Genomic DNA, 16299 nt, shown 5'->3' on the forward strand with positions numbered 1-16299 from the left:
ATCTGTTTAAGTCTGTATTGGTTTAGTGGTTGGGAGTGGAAACAGGTGAATTCAATTCCCAGCCCATTACAAAGTAATTTCACAGAGCCCCTGGGAGTATGGTTCTTTATTGTATTATTATTATTATTATTATTATTATTTATTATTTATTATTTTTTGTATTCTGACAAGTTCTGCAGGTCCCAACTCAGATCGGTGGACAAAACATGAGAACCATCATAGGGTCAGAGAGAGAGAGAATAATTTTATGAGCTTGTGGTTGGGGGCATTCATTTAGAGGGTGACATATTCAAGTTCACATCTCAGGACATTGGGTGGCAGTTCCAAAGGGGTTTCTGTGACCCAACCCATTACACAGAGTTCAGGAATAAAATTAGGAATACAAAAGTATGTGTGTGTGGTCGGAGATAGGTAGTTTAGGTTGGACATTAGGAAAAACATCTTAACAGTGAGGGTGGCTGTGCACTGGAATAACTTGCCCAGGAAGGTTGTGGAATCTCCACCACTGGAGATTTTTAAGAGCAGGTTACACAAACACCTGCCAGGGATGGTAGATAATACTCAGTTGTGCTGTGAGTGCAGGGAAGTGGAGTAGATGACCTCTTGAGGTCCCTTACAGTCCTGTGATTCCATGATTGCATAAGGAGCCCTGTACTGGGAGGAAGGGGGACGCCAGCCCGAGCACTGGGCAGGGCAAGGGACACAGACCTGCCAACACTTGATATTCAGCTCCACTGTAACCCCCAACAGATGCACACACAGAGTGCCTAATGCACACCAAATGCACACACACACACACAGAAGGCGCAGTACACACTCACACAATGCCCACTACAACACACACAGAACCAACTGCACACGAACACACACACACACAGCCCAACACTGAGCTCAATCAGAATGCAGAATAATCTCTGCTGGGAGCTGGGACAACTGCAATATTTCCAACTCTTCTGAACAAAGAGAACCGAAGGGGATTCTGCTGCCCTGGCAGGGAGATAGGACTAGATTTCCCAACTGGTCTTTTCCATCAACAGCTTTTCTGAGGCCTGGTTTAGGCTTAAAAAATAGATCAACAGAACTCTGTCACACAAGCCAGGGAAATTTTTCACACCCTGTGCAAGGTAGTTAGCTAGTGCTGACCCTTAGTGTCATTCTTCCATTGACCCAGCTACTGCCTCTCGGGGAAGTGGATTAACACTTCCATAAATGTGGAAAACATCTACGCTATGACACTGATGCACACCATAGCTGAGTCAATGTAATGGCTTTAGTATAGGCATTCTCTGAATCAATCGGGGTTGTTTCCCACTTCCCATTAAAGCAATTTTTCTCTCCTTTTCCATCATTTCAATTATAGTTTGAAATGTTCTGAAACTGACTTGTTTGCCCATGACTTGGTGGTACCTCTTTGTTCTTTCTCCCTTCACTGACAATGGGTTAAGAGTGACGGAAGCAGTACCTGCTCAGAACCCTAAAATCAGACATAGAGCTAAATCTTTCCCTGTTTGCTAGCCACACCAGAGTAACCCTTAATACCTCTGGAGCTGCTTCCTTGGCCAGAAGAGGTTAAACTTGGCTTTTATGACTTTGGGATTTGCTCCCTGGAGCATCTTTGCTCCTAGGACAACAGATGTGCACAGCAAATGGAATTAATGTTGTTGCCATGTATGTCCTTGTGGAAATGGAACACAGACGGCCAGAGAATCAGCTGGTCTGTATCACTGTCTCTCCCTTGTGGTCATTTTAGCATGATACAAAACTGAGGTGACTATATTCCACTTTATTTGTTGGTCACCTCTCCAAACGTCTCTTTAAGTAATTTCCCAGCGTTGGGAAGCAAAGGTGTCTAGAAATGAGTGAATTTCTTCTGGGCTAATGATTTATTGTCAAAAACAATAGTGTTTGGATTGACATGAAACTCTTCACAAATATGTTACAGATATACCAAATAGCTTTGTCCCAAAACAATGTGTGTGTGCTGGGGGAGGATTTAGATGCCGGTCACAACACAGCCACTGTAGGAGGTGGTGGTGGTCCTTCCCTTTGGAATTTTTAGCCCAATAGTTGGGGTGTTCACTTGTGAGGCGGGAGATCCAGGTTCAATTCCCCCTTCTGCCCTGTGCTTGGCAAAGCTCTATGTGACATTGCACTCCATATGCTTTCTGAAAACATCCTTCTGAATAAGACATAACTGGAATATACTTTATGCTCAGCGCCCCTTGTAACATATCATTATAAATCTTATCATCTATGAAGGTGTTCATCCTATTTGTTTACATGGATTTTTTTATGTTTGGAATTAGGAGAATAAGATATAAACTTGTATTACTGATTTAGACATATTAAATGGAAGCCTTTAAAGGTGCTTCAGAATCAATGAACTGTGAATGGCTTTATTTACCTGCAAGCCTTCCTGTGTATGTGTGGGAGAAACCAGGAAGAATGGAGATTGGGGTCTTATAGTGACATGTGACCATGCCACCAGATACTGAGCTCTATCTTGAAGCTGGTACTTTTCCTGAAGGGGCTGGAATTCGAAGGAAAGTTTTCCCACCTTGGGGAAGTTCTATAAAAAGTGAGGAAGCAAACAATGAGTGTCTTCAGATGGCTTAAGGTTTCCCCACGGTGATACCTACAAGCACCTGGAAATACAAGGACTGTAACCACAGGGGTGGGTGAGAACAGGCTGGATCCAGGCCAGAAAATGCAGCTGGTCTGAGAAGGATTTTACCTGAAATAACAACTGGGGTGAGAAGTTAACATTTGTAACTGATTTCTGAGTGTATTAAGCTTAGTCTTGTACATTTTACTTTTTGATTTACTTTGTTCTATAGGTTACATCTTAAAACCACTTAAACCCTAATTTTTTACTTAATAAAATCACTTTTGTTGATTTATAAACTCAGTGTGAGTAATTGTTACCTTGGGGGGCAAACAGCTGTGCATATCTTTCTTGAAGTGATATAGGGGGCAAACATGTATCATTTTACCCTGTATAAGCTTTATACAGAGTAAAATGGATTTGTTTGGGGTTTTGATCTCATTGGGAGCTTGGTATCTGCATGCTGGAGACTGGTATCCTACTGAGTTTGTTTTAATCTAGATCTGTAGCTTTGTGGGGTAACCCAGACCTGGGGTCTGTGTTGCAGCAGACCGGTGTGTCTGGCTCAAGAAGGCAGGGTTCTGGAGGCCAAGGATAGCAGGGAAAATCAGCTCACGGGTAATTTCAGCACATCAGCTGACAGTCCCAAAGGGGGTCTCTGTGCACTTGGGTTCCCTGCATCTCCAAAAAACATCCCAGCCCCTGGGGTGATATGCTATTCCAATCTGGGTTTCTCTCAGTCTCTCCTTTCAAAGTGTTTCTACTGTGGATAGCTAATTGAATAACCATTATACAGCTTCATACAGAGTAAAATGGACTTATTTGGGGTTTAGAGCCCTTTGGAAGCTGGGTGTCTACAGGTATCCTGCTGAGCTGGTTTCAGTCTAGATCTGAAGTTTTGGGGGTGTGGCCCGGACCCTTGGTCTGTGTTGCAGCAGGCTAGCGTGTCTGGCTCAACAAGGCAGGGTTCTGGAGGCCCAGGCTGGCAGGGAAATCAGCACACCAGATGACAGGAGGAAGGGAGGTGGGTTGCATGCTTGGAGATACTTTGTTTCAGCAGCTGCAGAGATCTTAAGTGTTAACCACCAGTGACTAACGCATGAAGTGAAATACAGTCACCTCTGTTTAGTATCATATTCAAAAGGCCTCACAGGAGAGACAGTGATTGAGACCAGCTGATTCTCTCGCCCTCTGTGTTCCATTTCCACAAGGAAAGACTCAGGGACAACATTAATTGCATGTGCTGTGCACACTTGTTATCCTGGGAGCAAATCTCAAAGTCAACCCGGGAAGCAGCTCCAGAGGTATAAAGGGTAACGTTGGTGTGGTTAGCAAACAGGGAAAGATTCAACTCTGATTTTACGGTTCTGATTTCAGGGTTCTGAGCAGGTACTGCTTCCGTCCTCAACTCATTGTCCGTGAAGGAAGGGAAAACAAAGAGGTACCACCAATTCATAGGCAAACAAGTCAGTTTCAGTGCATTTCAGCCTTTAATTGAAATGACAGTGAGCCATTCATGGGAGGGAAAGGAAGGAATTATTCTGAGAGGAGAAATTTCAACTTTTGTGAACATATTTACCTATCAAAAGAAGGAAAGATCTTTATAAGGGAGGGAGAAGAGTGATTGGAAAAGGAGAGAAAAATAGCTTTACGAGGAAAGAGGAAAACTCCCCCATCACCCAGGTAATATCTATACTAAGGCCATTACATTGACTCAGCTACGGTGTGCAACAGTGACGTAATGTAAATGCTTTCCACATTCTTGAATCTGTTTAACTCAGTACTGGTTTAGTGATGGGGAGTGGAAACAGGTGAATTCAATTCCCATCCCATTATAAAGTAATTTTGCAGAGCCCGTGGGAGTATTGTTCTTTATTATATTGTTATTACTATGAATTTGTTTATATTCCAACGAGGCCTGCAGGCCCCAACTAAAATCAGGGCTTTATTCGGCTATTACCCCATCAAAATTCCAGGAGGCACCTGTTTCAGATGTGTGAATATTTGTGACGTGCTTCCAAAGCATAGAGGTATTTGTACTGGGGAGGAAGAGGGGGGCGTCTAATCTATCTCCTTTTGCTTTGTAGTGGGTTTGGTTTTTGTTATGCAGTTGCAAGTATGAAGTGTGTGGTTTCCATGGTGGAACCAAAGGGAGTTTTGCACACCCTCCTGATATTCTGCAGCCCTGTATGTTCTCTGTGGGGTTGTTGTAGATTGTCGCCTGGTTTGAATCCATTCATGTGGAGGAGAAAGGTGATTTCCATCAAAATGGCCTTTATTTTAAGTTAAGGGAGCAACAAAACAAGTAAGAACAAGGGTAACATATCCAAAAGAGAACATGCTATGTGTGCGTCCACTGTGAGAATCTGCACTGAGCTGAATACAAAATAATATGGAAAGGGTGAGTTTTCTCGAGCACATACATTAAACAGAAAGAAAAAGTCGTATCAGACACTAAATATTTATACCACATCAGCTGGTTAGCTATGAGGTCTTACTCTTAGTTCTGCAAGTAAGTCCTATGGACTCTGAAGAATAGGGATTCTGGGAATTGTACAGCTCGGGTTACGGAGAGTGAGAAAAGGCTAGACCTGGGCCAATAGCAGATTTTTGAATTCATGTGTGGTTACAAAAAATGGAAAAACAAATTCAGTTCAACCTGATCCAAATCTGAAAATTCCTTAAATGTTTGGCAAATTGAAAACACTGACAGACATGTCCTGTGGGGGTCGAATGAACTATTTAGCATGACCAGAAATGGAACATTTCCTTTCCTTCCTGGATACTTTTCAATGTAAATGTAAAGACAATGTATGGCCACATTGACAAAATGAATGGAAATGGAAGAGGCACTAATGGTGCTGCTTCTCTTGTAGACTGTAACCCAGTGATTAGATCATTCCTGTGGGAAGTGGGAGATCCTGGTCAATCCCCCCTCTGTCTGATGGGGAGAAACTATTTGAAAGTGGTTCTCCCATAGTTCCGGACAGTGTCCTGGCAATTGGGCTTTGTTCTGTCCTGCATCATTCTCAGGACAGGTCTACGCTAATGCTGTAAATTGATCTAAGTTATGCTACTTCAAGTTGACTAAGTTCATCTGACTTACAGCGGTGTCCACACTGTGCCATGTCAACCGGAGAGTTATGTAACTGAAATAAAGTAACACAGATCATCCAACAGCGTTAGTGTAGAACAGCCCTGAGGAAGATCCATGATGGAACATTCTCTCTGAGGGAGGTGGAGTACAGACCTCATCAGGTAAGCGCTCTCCCATTGACTTAGCATGTCTTCCCCAGACCTGCTCAGTCAAGACCATTTAATCTCTTGCAGTAGTCCTGATTGAGCCAGTAGTGTAGATATGGCCTGTTGAAGATGTTGCATTTTGGATAAAAAACGGGAAGAATCACAGGGCCAGAAAGAGAGAATGACTCTATAGACAAGTGGTTCAGGGCACCAACATGCTCAACCTCATGTCTCTGTTCGAATGGTTTTTTAATTAGTTATCCACTGTAGAACGACTTTGAAAGGGGAGATTGAGAGTAACCCATACTGGAATAGCACATCACTAAAGGGCTTCCCACGGTTCATGTCATCTGGGCGAGATTCCAAGGTTCATGCCCTTGAGAAGAGCTGTGTGTGCACAGCTCCTATACAACACTCCGGGTGTGCCCTGAATGTTGCCAAGCGCATGAACCTTGTATGAATCCTACATCCCCTCCTTTTTTGTTTATTTGTGCTCGGCCATCTCATGGTAGCCAACAATTTGCTTTTGAAAGCCAATTAACTCCCGGACAGATGAGGTCATAACTCGTGGAGCCTGCCAGGGTGGGTCTCGACAAAGCCTTAACAAAAAGGATATACATTGTACACAGCAACAGCAAAAAATGAGCTTAAGAAGGTAAAGTGTAATTGGCCGGGCCCCAATTAGCCATGCTAGAGTACTGGGAAGAGAGGTTTTGAATTCATTGGGAGCTTGGTATCTGCATGCTGGAGACTGGTATCCTACTGAGTAAGGATACGAGCATCATCTCATTTCCAATTTCCTCAGGGTGATGACATACTGGAATAAGGCACGTACCTAACAATTCTTCAGCTGCTACAAAATCAGATAAACAAAAGTGGGTAACATTTGCTATTGAAGCCAATCTTTCCCATAGGTTATATGTCATTCGGGCCTGTAACGGAGAAAGCACTCCCGAGCCAACCCATACAGGAAATAGCAGGCACAAAAGACATACAGTCAATACAGAATTAGCAGTAATTTGGGCGAGAATGGCCATAAACAAAGTCTCAGAAGTCTCTGGCTGTTGGTTTGCTGCCAGTCTTCATTGAGCAGCGGCGACCAATGCTTTTACTGCTCCCCATGTCACGGGCTGGCTTGGGACACTACGCCTCCTCCGTTTCCGTCCCGCCATTGTCGACCCGGGAGGCACCGCGTTCTCCTCCAAGGTCAGCTGAAACTCCGGTATGGGGTTCGACAGCCCCTGGTGCCACGCCATGCTGCTTCAGTGCCGGTCGCACACACCGGGCCGGAACCCACAACGGTCCTGCAGGGAGAAACACAGCAGCATATCCCCGACCCCAAGTGATTAAAGGTACTGGGTCCAGCCATTGCAGATTGGGCAGCTGACGGTAATAGACACGCGGTCTTTCCAGTACCTCGGATTTGTGAAAATGCTGATCCGCGGGGGTCTGCTGATCTGCGTTCAGCATTAAATTATTTAAAATAAACAAAAGGATACGCAATTGTTGCTGAATGTCTCCTAAGGTTCGGAGACACAGCTCCCCTTGTTTTAATTGTTTGTTGAGCAAGGTTTTTAGCGTACGATTTGCACGTTCAACAATAGCTTGGCCTGTGGAATTATAAGGGATCCCGTGTTTGAGACAGACGTCCCATTGGGCACAAAAGATGGAGAGGGCTGTGGAGCAATAGGCTGGGGCATTATCTGTTTTTATCTGGCTCGGGCGACCCATAACAGCAAAACAGGCTAGCAAATGGTGAATAACTTTAGGAGTGGCTTCCCCACGCTGTGGGGTCGCCCAGAGGAATCCTGAATAGGTATCAATGGAAACATGTAAAAACGAATAGGGGGGGAATTGTGGCACGTGAGTGACATCCATTTGCCACAGCTGATTCGCCGCGGTACCTCTGGGGTTAACGGCGTAAGAAAAGGTAGGGGCAGCAGCGGCACAGTGGGGGCAGGAACGAATAATAGAACATGCATGATCAGCAGAAATGTGAAACTGTCAGGCCAAAACAGAGGCAGACTGTGAAAAAAGGAATGGCTTTCAATGGGGTCAGAAAAAAGGGAATTTACCTGACCATGTAACGCGCGATCAGCGCGCGCATTGCCTTCAGTAAGTAGCCCAGGCAGAGGGGTATGACTGCGAATATGAGCAACAAAATAAGGGAAATTACGAGTGGTGATGAGATACTGTAAGGACAAAAACAGGCGAAAAAGGTCCGCATTGACCTGAGGGGTAATGAGAGCAAGGGGTAAATGATCAATTACCTGATAAACGTAGTGCGTGTCCACGATCAAATTAAAGGGACAATCAACAAAAGTTGAAAGGCCAAAATAACAGCAGCTAGTTCCAAGGACTAGTAAAGCTCTCCAAGCACTGTGCATGCAAATATTGTTGTACAAGTGAATGAAGCGCTTTCAGCTTTTCTAGGGGGAGGGGCTACTGGTCAATCCATAGGGGCTCTAAGGATTGCCATACCAATGGTAATGCGGATGGCAAGGTGAGTGAGGGAGGATTTTGGTCCATTATATATTAATATCGAGGGTGGTGCCCAGCTTTACAAGTGAGTCACGGCCCCAAATATTGAGGTGGACAGGGAGTACAAAAGGGCGGATTGTAGCAAGGGCATGGCCTCCTGGTTTAGAGACTGTGACCCAAGACAAACTTTGGCGCCCGGGTTTGCTACCCCCGATCCCCCACAACTCTTTAGAAGGAACTGTTGGCCAACCGACCGGCCACTCCGGATCACGAATCACCGTAACGTCAGCTCCAGTGTCCACCAGCCCTGTAAAAGGAACATTATTTAAGTGTTAACTGAGGTTTCGAGGGGCGGAGTGACATTGTTAGAGCAACAAGTGGAGAGGACATGTTGTGAGACGGCAATTGAGACAGCGTCGATCCAAAGCCGTTCCCGCCCCGGGCTCGATCCTCTGCAGCTGGCACCTGATAGGGGACTAAAATCAATTGTGCAATTGACCATCCACGCGGGAGCGACTGCGGAAGATGGGTCCACACCTGAACCTTAATAAAGCCGGTGTAATCGGCGTCAATGACCCCTGGGATGACAAAAAAACCCTGTTTCCCAGCATGTGAGCGAGGGAGAACCAGACCCACAAATCAGTCAGGGAGAGGTCCCATCACCTGGGTAGGTATGGCGCAAACCTCCCCCAGCAACTGAAAATCAGCGTCCTCCTGCACAATCAAATCAAGCCCTGCACTTCCTGCAGTCACCGCCCTCATGGAGTCTACGGATTTTAAAGCAGTGGAACAGTTGTCTGAGTGGGAAACACCCCCGTTTGACCCTGGGTTTGGGGGGAACCCGTTGTGTGGTTTGACAACCCGCTACGACACTGATTAGCCCAGTGATAGCCCTTCCGACACTTGGGGCACTTCTTTGAGGGGCGAGCGGGCGCTGCCGAGGAGCGGCACTCCTGCTGAAAGTGACCCTCCTTACCACAGCGGTAACAACGCTTCCCCTCCTTCCTGCTTTTCCGCAGGGCAGCAGCCAGAACTCCAGCTTTATGGGCTTGGGTGCCGATGTTTTGGCACGCCCGCAGCATGTCCGACAGCTCTAGAACGCCAGTGCCTTGTGCCGCCTGGAGAGCACGTCGGCAATCCTCGTTCGCATTTTCAACCGCCATTTTTAACAGGATCTCCTGAGCTGCCACAGGGTTATCCACCTGTCGGAGGATAGCCTCCTTCAATCTGTTGGTAAAATCCATAAAGGACTCTGATGCACCCTGACGGATACTGGCAAAGCTTTTGGTAGGCTTGCCTGAATCCGGGACCTTCCGGAAAGCATGCTGGGCGCAGGTAGAAATAATGGGGAAGACGGTCTGAGGGAGTTGAGACTGCATCTGAACGGTAGCAAACTGGCCCTCCCCTGCCAAATGCTCATAAATGATACCTTGCTCTCTATATACCTGGGCTTGGCGTTCTGCCATCTGCCGATACTCACTAAGCCAAATAACATACTGACTGGGCATCAGCATCATGTGCAACAGCACCTTCCAATCTTCAGGGATCAGGGTGTACCCAGTACCTAGCCCTTCAATGAGACCACTTACATATGTGCTAGTGAGGCCAAACTCGCGAATCGCTTTCTTTACGTCTCTGATCACCGAGTAGGGCAAACTGACCCAGTTTGCAACCTGGTTGCCCTGGCCATCATCCTGCCAGGTCACCGGACAAACTGAGACCAGATCAGCCAGCTCCTTTGCTGTAATATCTGAGCGAGTCTTCTCTGCGTGAACCATTTGTTGCACCAGCGAAAGCCCCTGAACAGACGCGGATGACCCCCCGGCGGGGGGCCCCGGAGCATGGGACCCCACGCGGGGATGGCGATCACACACTGGCTCCAGTGGGGAAGGACAGGGAGGCGGTGGTAATAGAGGCACGGGGGGTGAAGCAGGGGGAAGGATGGCTGCAGGAGCGGACGGGGGTGGCGGGATCGGCAGCCCCTCTGTTGGTGCGGGAGAGGGCCTTTCCGAGGCGACACGCTGTGTCGCATCGCCAGGAGGGGGGATGGTTGCAGGAGCGGATGGGAGTGGCGAGAGCACCAGCCTCACGAGGGAGGGCCTGTCCGAGGCGACATGCTGTATCGCGTCGCGGCAGAGGTGCCAGGCATGTAGAGCCTACATGGGCGCCCGAGGCTCTTTGTGCAATGTCTGGCCCAACCGCTCAGTCCGCTAGCTTAAGGGTTCCAGCTTCAGGGTACCACGGGCACTGGGCACGCACCTCCTGTAGCAGGCGAGTGAGTTCTCGAATGGGGCAGTCGTGCTGCGCCTTACGCAGCAAATACTGTAGCTCATTGCGGTGTTGCACTTGCAAAGCAGAGAGGGAGCTTCCCATACTTACCACAATGAAAAATACTCACCGGGATCCGTGAAGCGGATGAGTGACACATCTGAAACCCTTGCCGGGCGAGGTGAGTGCTGAGGGCCCCACGTTGGATGCCAGTTGTTGCGGTTCAACTACAAGACAGCACAGAGCTTTTAGCAAGCAAGCGAGCTGGTCTGCCAACCGACTTCTGCCTGTCAGCTTTCCACCTTCCCCTTTATTCTTTTTCTCCCCCCGCACATTACATTCTCCAACAGATAAAAGGAATACACTGGCTTTGTTTAACATTCTTATTTACCAATTTCTATCTACCGCATTCCTTGCTCTCGGGCCTTGAGCCCAGTCCTGGGAGGCTTCCCACGGTTCATGTCATCTGGGCGAGATTCCAAGGTTCATGCCCTTGAGAAGAGCTGTGTGTGCACAGCTCCTATACAACACTCCGGGTGTGCCCTGAATGTTGCCAAGCGCATGAACCTTGTATGAATCCTACACACTACCAATGTGGACACAAGAACAAATGGATATAAACTGGCCAGCAGGAAGTTTAGACTTGAAATTAGATGGAGGTTTCTAACCGTCAGAGGAGTGAAGTTCTGGAACAACCTTCTAAGGAAAGCAGTGGGGGCAAAAGACATATCTGCTTTCAAGACTAAATTTGATAAGTTTATGGAAGGGATAAGATGATGGGATTGCCTAATTTTGTCAATTAATTGATCTTCAACTATTAGCGGGAGATGTGCCCAATGGCCTGTGATGGGATGTTAGATGGGATGGGATCTGAGTTTCTACAGAGAATTCTTTCCAGGGTGCCTGGCTGGTGAGTCTTGCCCACGTGCTCAGGATTTAGCTGATCACCATATTTGGGGTCGGGAAGGAATTTTCCTCCAGGGCAGATTGTCAGAGGCTCTGGGGTTTTTTCGCCTTCCTCTGCAGCGTGGGGTATGGGCCACTTGCTGGAGGATTCTCTGCACCTCAAAGTCTTTAAACCATGATATGAGGACTTCAATAGCTCAGAGAGAGGTTAGAGGTTTGTTACAGGAGTGGGTGGGTGAGATTCTGTGGCCTGCGTTGTACAGGAGGTCAGAGTAGAGAATGATAATAGTCCCTTCTGACCTTAAAGTCTATGTTTCTATGATTAGTCCAGAAGAAATTCACCCATTTCTAGATACTTTTGTGTCCCAAAGCTGGAAAATTACTTACAGAGACTTTTGGAGAGGTGACCAACACATGAAGTGGAATACAGTCACCTCAGTTTTGTATCATATTCAAAAGACCTCAAGGGAGAGAGAGCCATCCAGACCAGCTAAAGCTCTGGCTCTCTGTGTTCCATTTCACAAGGAAGGCAACAGCATTAATTGCATGTGCTGTGCACACCTGTAGTCCTGGGAGCAAAGATGCTTCAGGGAGCAAATCTCAAAGTCATCCCAGTAAGCAGCTCCAGAGGTATTAAGGATAACGTTGGTGTGGTTAGCAAACAGGGAAAAGTTCGACTCTTCGTCTGATTTTTACAGTTCTGAGAAGGTATTGCTTTCATTCTCAACTCATTGCAAGTGAAAGGAGGGGAAATAAAGAGATACCACCAAGTCATGGGCAAACAAGTCAGTTTCAGAGCATTTTGGCCTTTAATTCAAATTACAGTCCGCCATTTATGGGAAGGGAAGTAAGGAGATGAAATATTCGGCAAAATCACTGTACTCTTCCTACTGCCGACATACTGCTTCCATTTGGGTATTTTTGGGGAAGTGGGGCAGCTCCTGGAGGGTTTTGTCTCTTCCACTCCACAACAGCCAGTTCATGCTTCTGGGCCTCAATCTGAGCCTGTATTTCTCTGTCTCTTAATCCCAGGACTCATTGTAAGTGGCTGCCTCAGCTTCCATAGCCCTTCTGTACGCAGTTGCCTCAGCTTCTTTGATCTTCAATTGAAACTCCCGGTCCTTTGCCTTCTCTTCTCTTTCCCGACTGGCCAGCTCTGGTTTAGCAGCTGCCTCATTGGTCATCATTTTCCTGCTTTCTTCTGCTGGGCCACGCCCCTCTGCAGTTCAGAGAAACTGAGATTCACTCGGATCAGGGGCTTCTTAGTTAACAGAGACTTTCCCAGTGCCCAGTGTTCAGCCTTTCTGGGCACTTTGCAACTTGTGCAGTTCTAGCTTCTTCTGATTTTCACTCATACTTATTTTGCTTATTTTTCCATCCCTATTTCCCTTACCCTAAATAAGGAAACAGAAAATAACAAATTTGTTACCACTTTGTCTGTTCTCCACCCACCACACCCAAAATTCACTTAAAATCACAACCAGTGTCTCAAAGCAATCAGCTCTGCACAGATCCTGCTCCACAGGAGCTTAGATACTCTCTCTCTCTTGTGGGTGGAAACCCCTTCACCCAGAAGAGAGAAGGGGTACAACGTCACACTCTGTTTGCAAGATATCCTATGACGTCTCTCTCTCACTCTGCCTCCCCATTGATTTACTGCATTGGAAGGGATAAAGGAAGCACTTTGAACATGTATTAATAACATGATACAGTGCTATCTTATAACGCCACTTACATGATCAAAAATATTGTATTAATATTTGCGATGAGAGGATGACTATTTCTAGTTGACTCATGGATTTATTTAACATCTTAAAGCTGAGCTCTGTGTGCAGATAGCAGCCATGCAAGAGGGATAGTTTTGTGAACTGCAGAAGTCCGGAGCATACTGTGGTCTCATCCTGAGCTCCCCTGGTCACCATGTGGTCTCCATCAGGCAAAAATGAGTGAAACTATCTTTCCTATTTTGGGGAGTAAGCTATCATAGGAAGGACATAGGATACCATGGTGATTGGAATGCCATTAATAGCTCAATAATCTGGAATACTCTTATGTATCTTACAGGTTTACATTGCACCTGCTGAGGCCAGGACAATGAGGTGAATCTGAAACCAGGAAAGGCTGTGAAGATATCAGCTATGGCTACAAATAATTAGTACGTTTCACCTGTATCTAACTTTCTGTCCCATTGATTGCAAATGTGTTGCTAAGTCTGGTTGAAAATTTTTCTTGAGAAGTTTTTCTGATGGGAAATTTGATTTTCAATTCAATTAAATCCATCAAAAAAGTCAAACTTTCCTCCTCCCTAAACCATGGCTGTGGGACTCTGGTGATGTTCCAAGGCAGTTCAGCAAGAGGAGAGACCATCATGCATCATGGAGGATGTATTCCAGACTGGGAGCCTGGCCCACGGAAGTGATTGGTGGTGTGTGGTACCTGAGGCACCTGCGTGATATTTCTGAGTCGAAATATGAAGTTTTTATCTAAAAGATTTTGGTCTCCAGAAAAAAAACCCAACCCTTTGTGTATCACTTCTACTCAGTACCCAGATGTCACTGAAAACAGCAGGATGAAATATACCCCAAGCCTCATACTCTGTAACTCTGGTAGAAATTGCATCATTTGATAGCACTGTAAGAAAGAGTAGGTCAAATTAATCCCCAGGGCACCAATTACACTGAGGGTGGCTTTGGTTCACTGAATGCATTAATTAGGTTTTGTGTTTCTCTGAGCTCATGTATTCCCAGTTGCTTCAGGAACCATGTCCCATAGATCACACATCTCAGTATAAAATTTCCCAAATGCTCCAAACTCGCAGTTTCTGTTGATGGGGAAACGCCGCCACATCTCTCTCTCTCTTCTCAGCAGGTACATGCTATTGTCCTGAATTACATGCATGCACACAAATGCAGACACCATGGTGATCAGCAGGTATTAAATTCAAGATGTCCAGCACTAAAAGTATCAGCCCCAACTCCTACCCCTTCAGCTAAAGAGACGACCTCCTTGGTTGGAAAAAAATAGACAATTACATAGTTACTGAAGCCAGGGCTTTCCATTATGTCTCCGGGTTTTCATACAGGATAAAGTAAATGGCAAAAAGCTGAATTAGCACAGTTGGCAACTTTACCCCAAATGGAGATGCCAAGCCTAAAAGCTCGGCTTGCCAAAAGAGGGTGGAAAGATTGGCACTCCTTTACTCTCACACCTTGTTTAACTAAGGAATAATCTCTTCAGACTGATTCTCTCACAACAGAGTCACAAGTCACAGTTTTCTGTTTGGAGTAGTGAACTGGAGTGTTTCTCTGTGGAACATGATTAACCTGCATGTCATTGTGTTTGCAGAGCGTGTGCATTTTATCGAACACCTGGAATGACCAGCTGTGAACATCTGGCTCTGTGGACCAAGCCCTTCCCTGAGCAGGTACTGATGTCCATTGAGAAACTGATCTCCATTTATCTTCACTTACTTCATTACAAAGAAGGGACAGGTTTTCCGCACCATCCACATGCCCACATCTCTGTCGCAGCCTGATCTCTGTTCAGAGGAGATGGAAGAGGGAAATCACTCGGAGGTGACTGAATTCATTCTCTCAGGACTGACAGATCATCCACAGCTGCAGGTTCCTCTGTTTGGGGTGTTCCTACTGATTTATGGGATCACTCTGGTGGGGAATGGGGGAATGATTTTGTTAATCACAATTGATCCCCGACTCCACACCCCCATGTACTTTTTCCTCAGGAATTTGTCTTTCTGTGACCTCTGCATTTCCTTGATAATTTCCCCTAAGATGCTGCAGAATTTCTTAGCCGAGAGGAAAAGCATTTCTTTCACTGCCTGCACTGTGCAAATGCATCTCTCTATCATTTTTGGAGATGTTGAGTGCCTCTTGCTGGCTGTGATGGCGTATGACCGTTATGTGGCCATCTGTAACCCGCTGCTCTATACGGTCACCATGTCCAGACAGCTTTGTAAACAGCTGGTGGCTGGGGTGTACACTGTGGGGGTTTTGGATTCAATGATATACATGTGTTGTACATTTCAGATGTCTTTCTGCAGCTCCAACATCATCAATCATTTTTTCTGTGATGTCCTCCCACTGTTGGCGCTCTCCTGCTCTGACACCCGCATCAATGAGATTGTAGTGTTTGCTTTCATGAGCTGCATTACAGTGAGCAGCTTTGTGACTGTCCTCCTCTCCTATGTCTATATCATCTCCACCATCCTGCAGATCTGCTCTGCCAAAGGCAGGCGCAAAGCCTTCTCCACCTGCACTTTCCACTTAACTGCTGTGGTCCTGTTTTTTGGAACCTTCTTATTCATGTATTTACGTCCCACCACCAGGTATCCCACGGACAGAGACAAAGTGACCTCAGTGTTTTACACACTGGTGATTCCCATGTTGAACCCCCTCATCTACAGCCTGAGGAACATGGAGGTGAAGGATGCCTTGAGGAAAGCAATGAATAAATGCCTAACCAATTCTTGAATCTGTTTAACTCTGTATTGGTTTAATGCTGGGGATTGGAAACAGGTGAATTCAATTCCCAGTCCATTACAAACGAATTTTGCAGAGCCCCTGTCAGTATTATCCTTTTTGTATTGTTATTATTATTAATTTGTTTGTATTCCAAGAAGGTCTGCAAGCCCCAACGGAGATCAGTTGAGAAAGCCTGAGGAAGATTCACAGGTCCAGAAAGAGAGAATGATTTTATAAGCTTGTGGCTAGAGGCATCCACGGAGAGGGAGACATTGAACTTCACATCTCAGGACATTGGGTGGCAGTTCCAAAGGG

General features: G+C 46.2%; 1 protein-coding gene across 1 annotated transcript; it reads left to right on the forward strand.

Moving 5' to 3' along the window:
• The first annotated feature begins 11782 nt into the window (after positions 1-11782).
• Positions 11783-15993, forward strand: LOC140913763 (olfactory receptor 5W2-like). Its single transcript, XM_073350562.1, has 2 exons — positions 11783-11815; positions 15052-15993. Exons 1-2 carry the CDS (start codon positions 11783-11785, stop codon positions 15991-15993), a joined length of 975 nt encoding a protein of 324 aa, XP_073206663.1.
• The last annotated feature ends 306 nt before the right edge of the window (positions 15994-16299 follow it).

This window comes from Lepidochelys kempii, chromosome 6 (assembly GCF_965140265.1).
Source record: "Lepidochelys kempii isolate rLepKem1 chromosome 6, rLepKem1.hap2, whole genome shotgun sequence".
Lineage (NCBI taxonomy): Eukaryota > Metazoa > Chordata > Testudines > Cheloniidae > Lepidochelys > Lepidochelys kempii.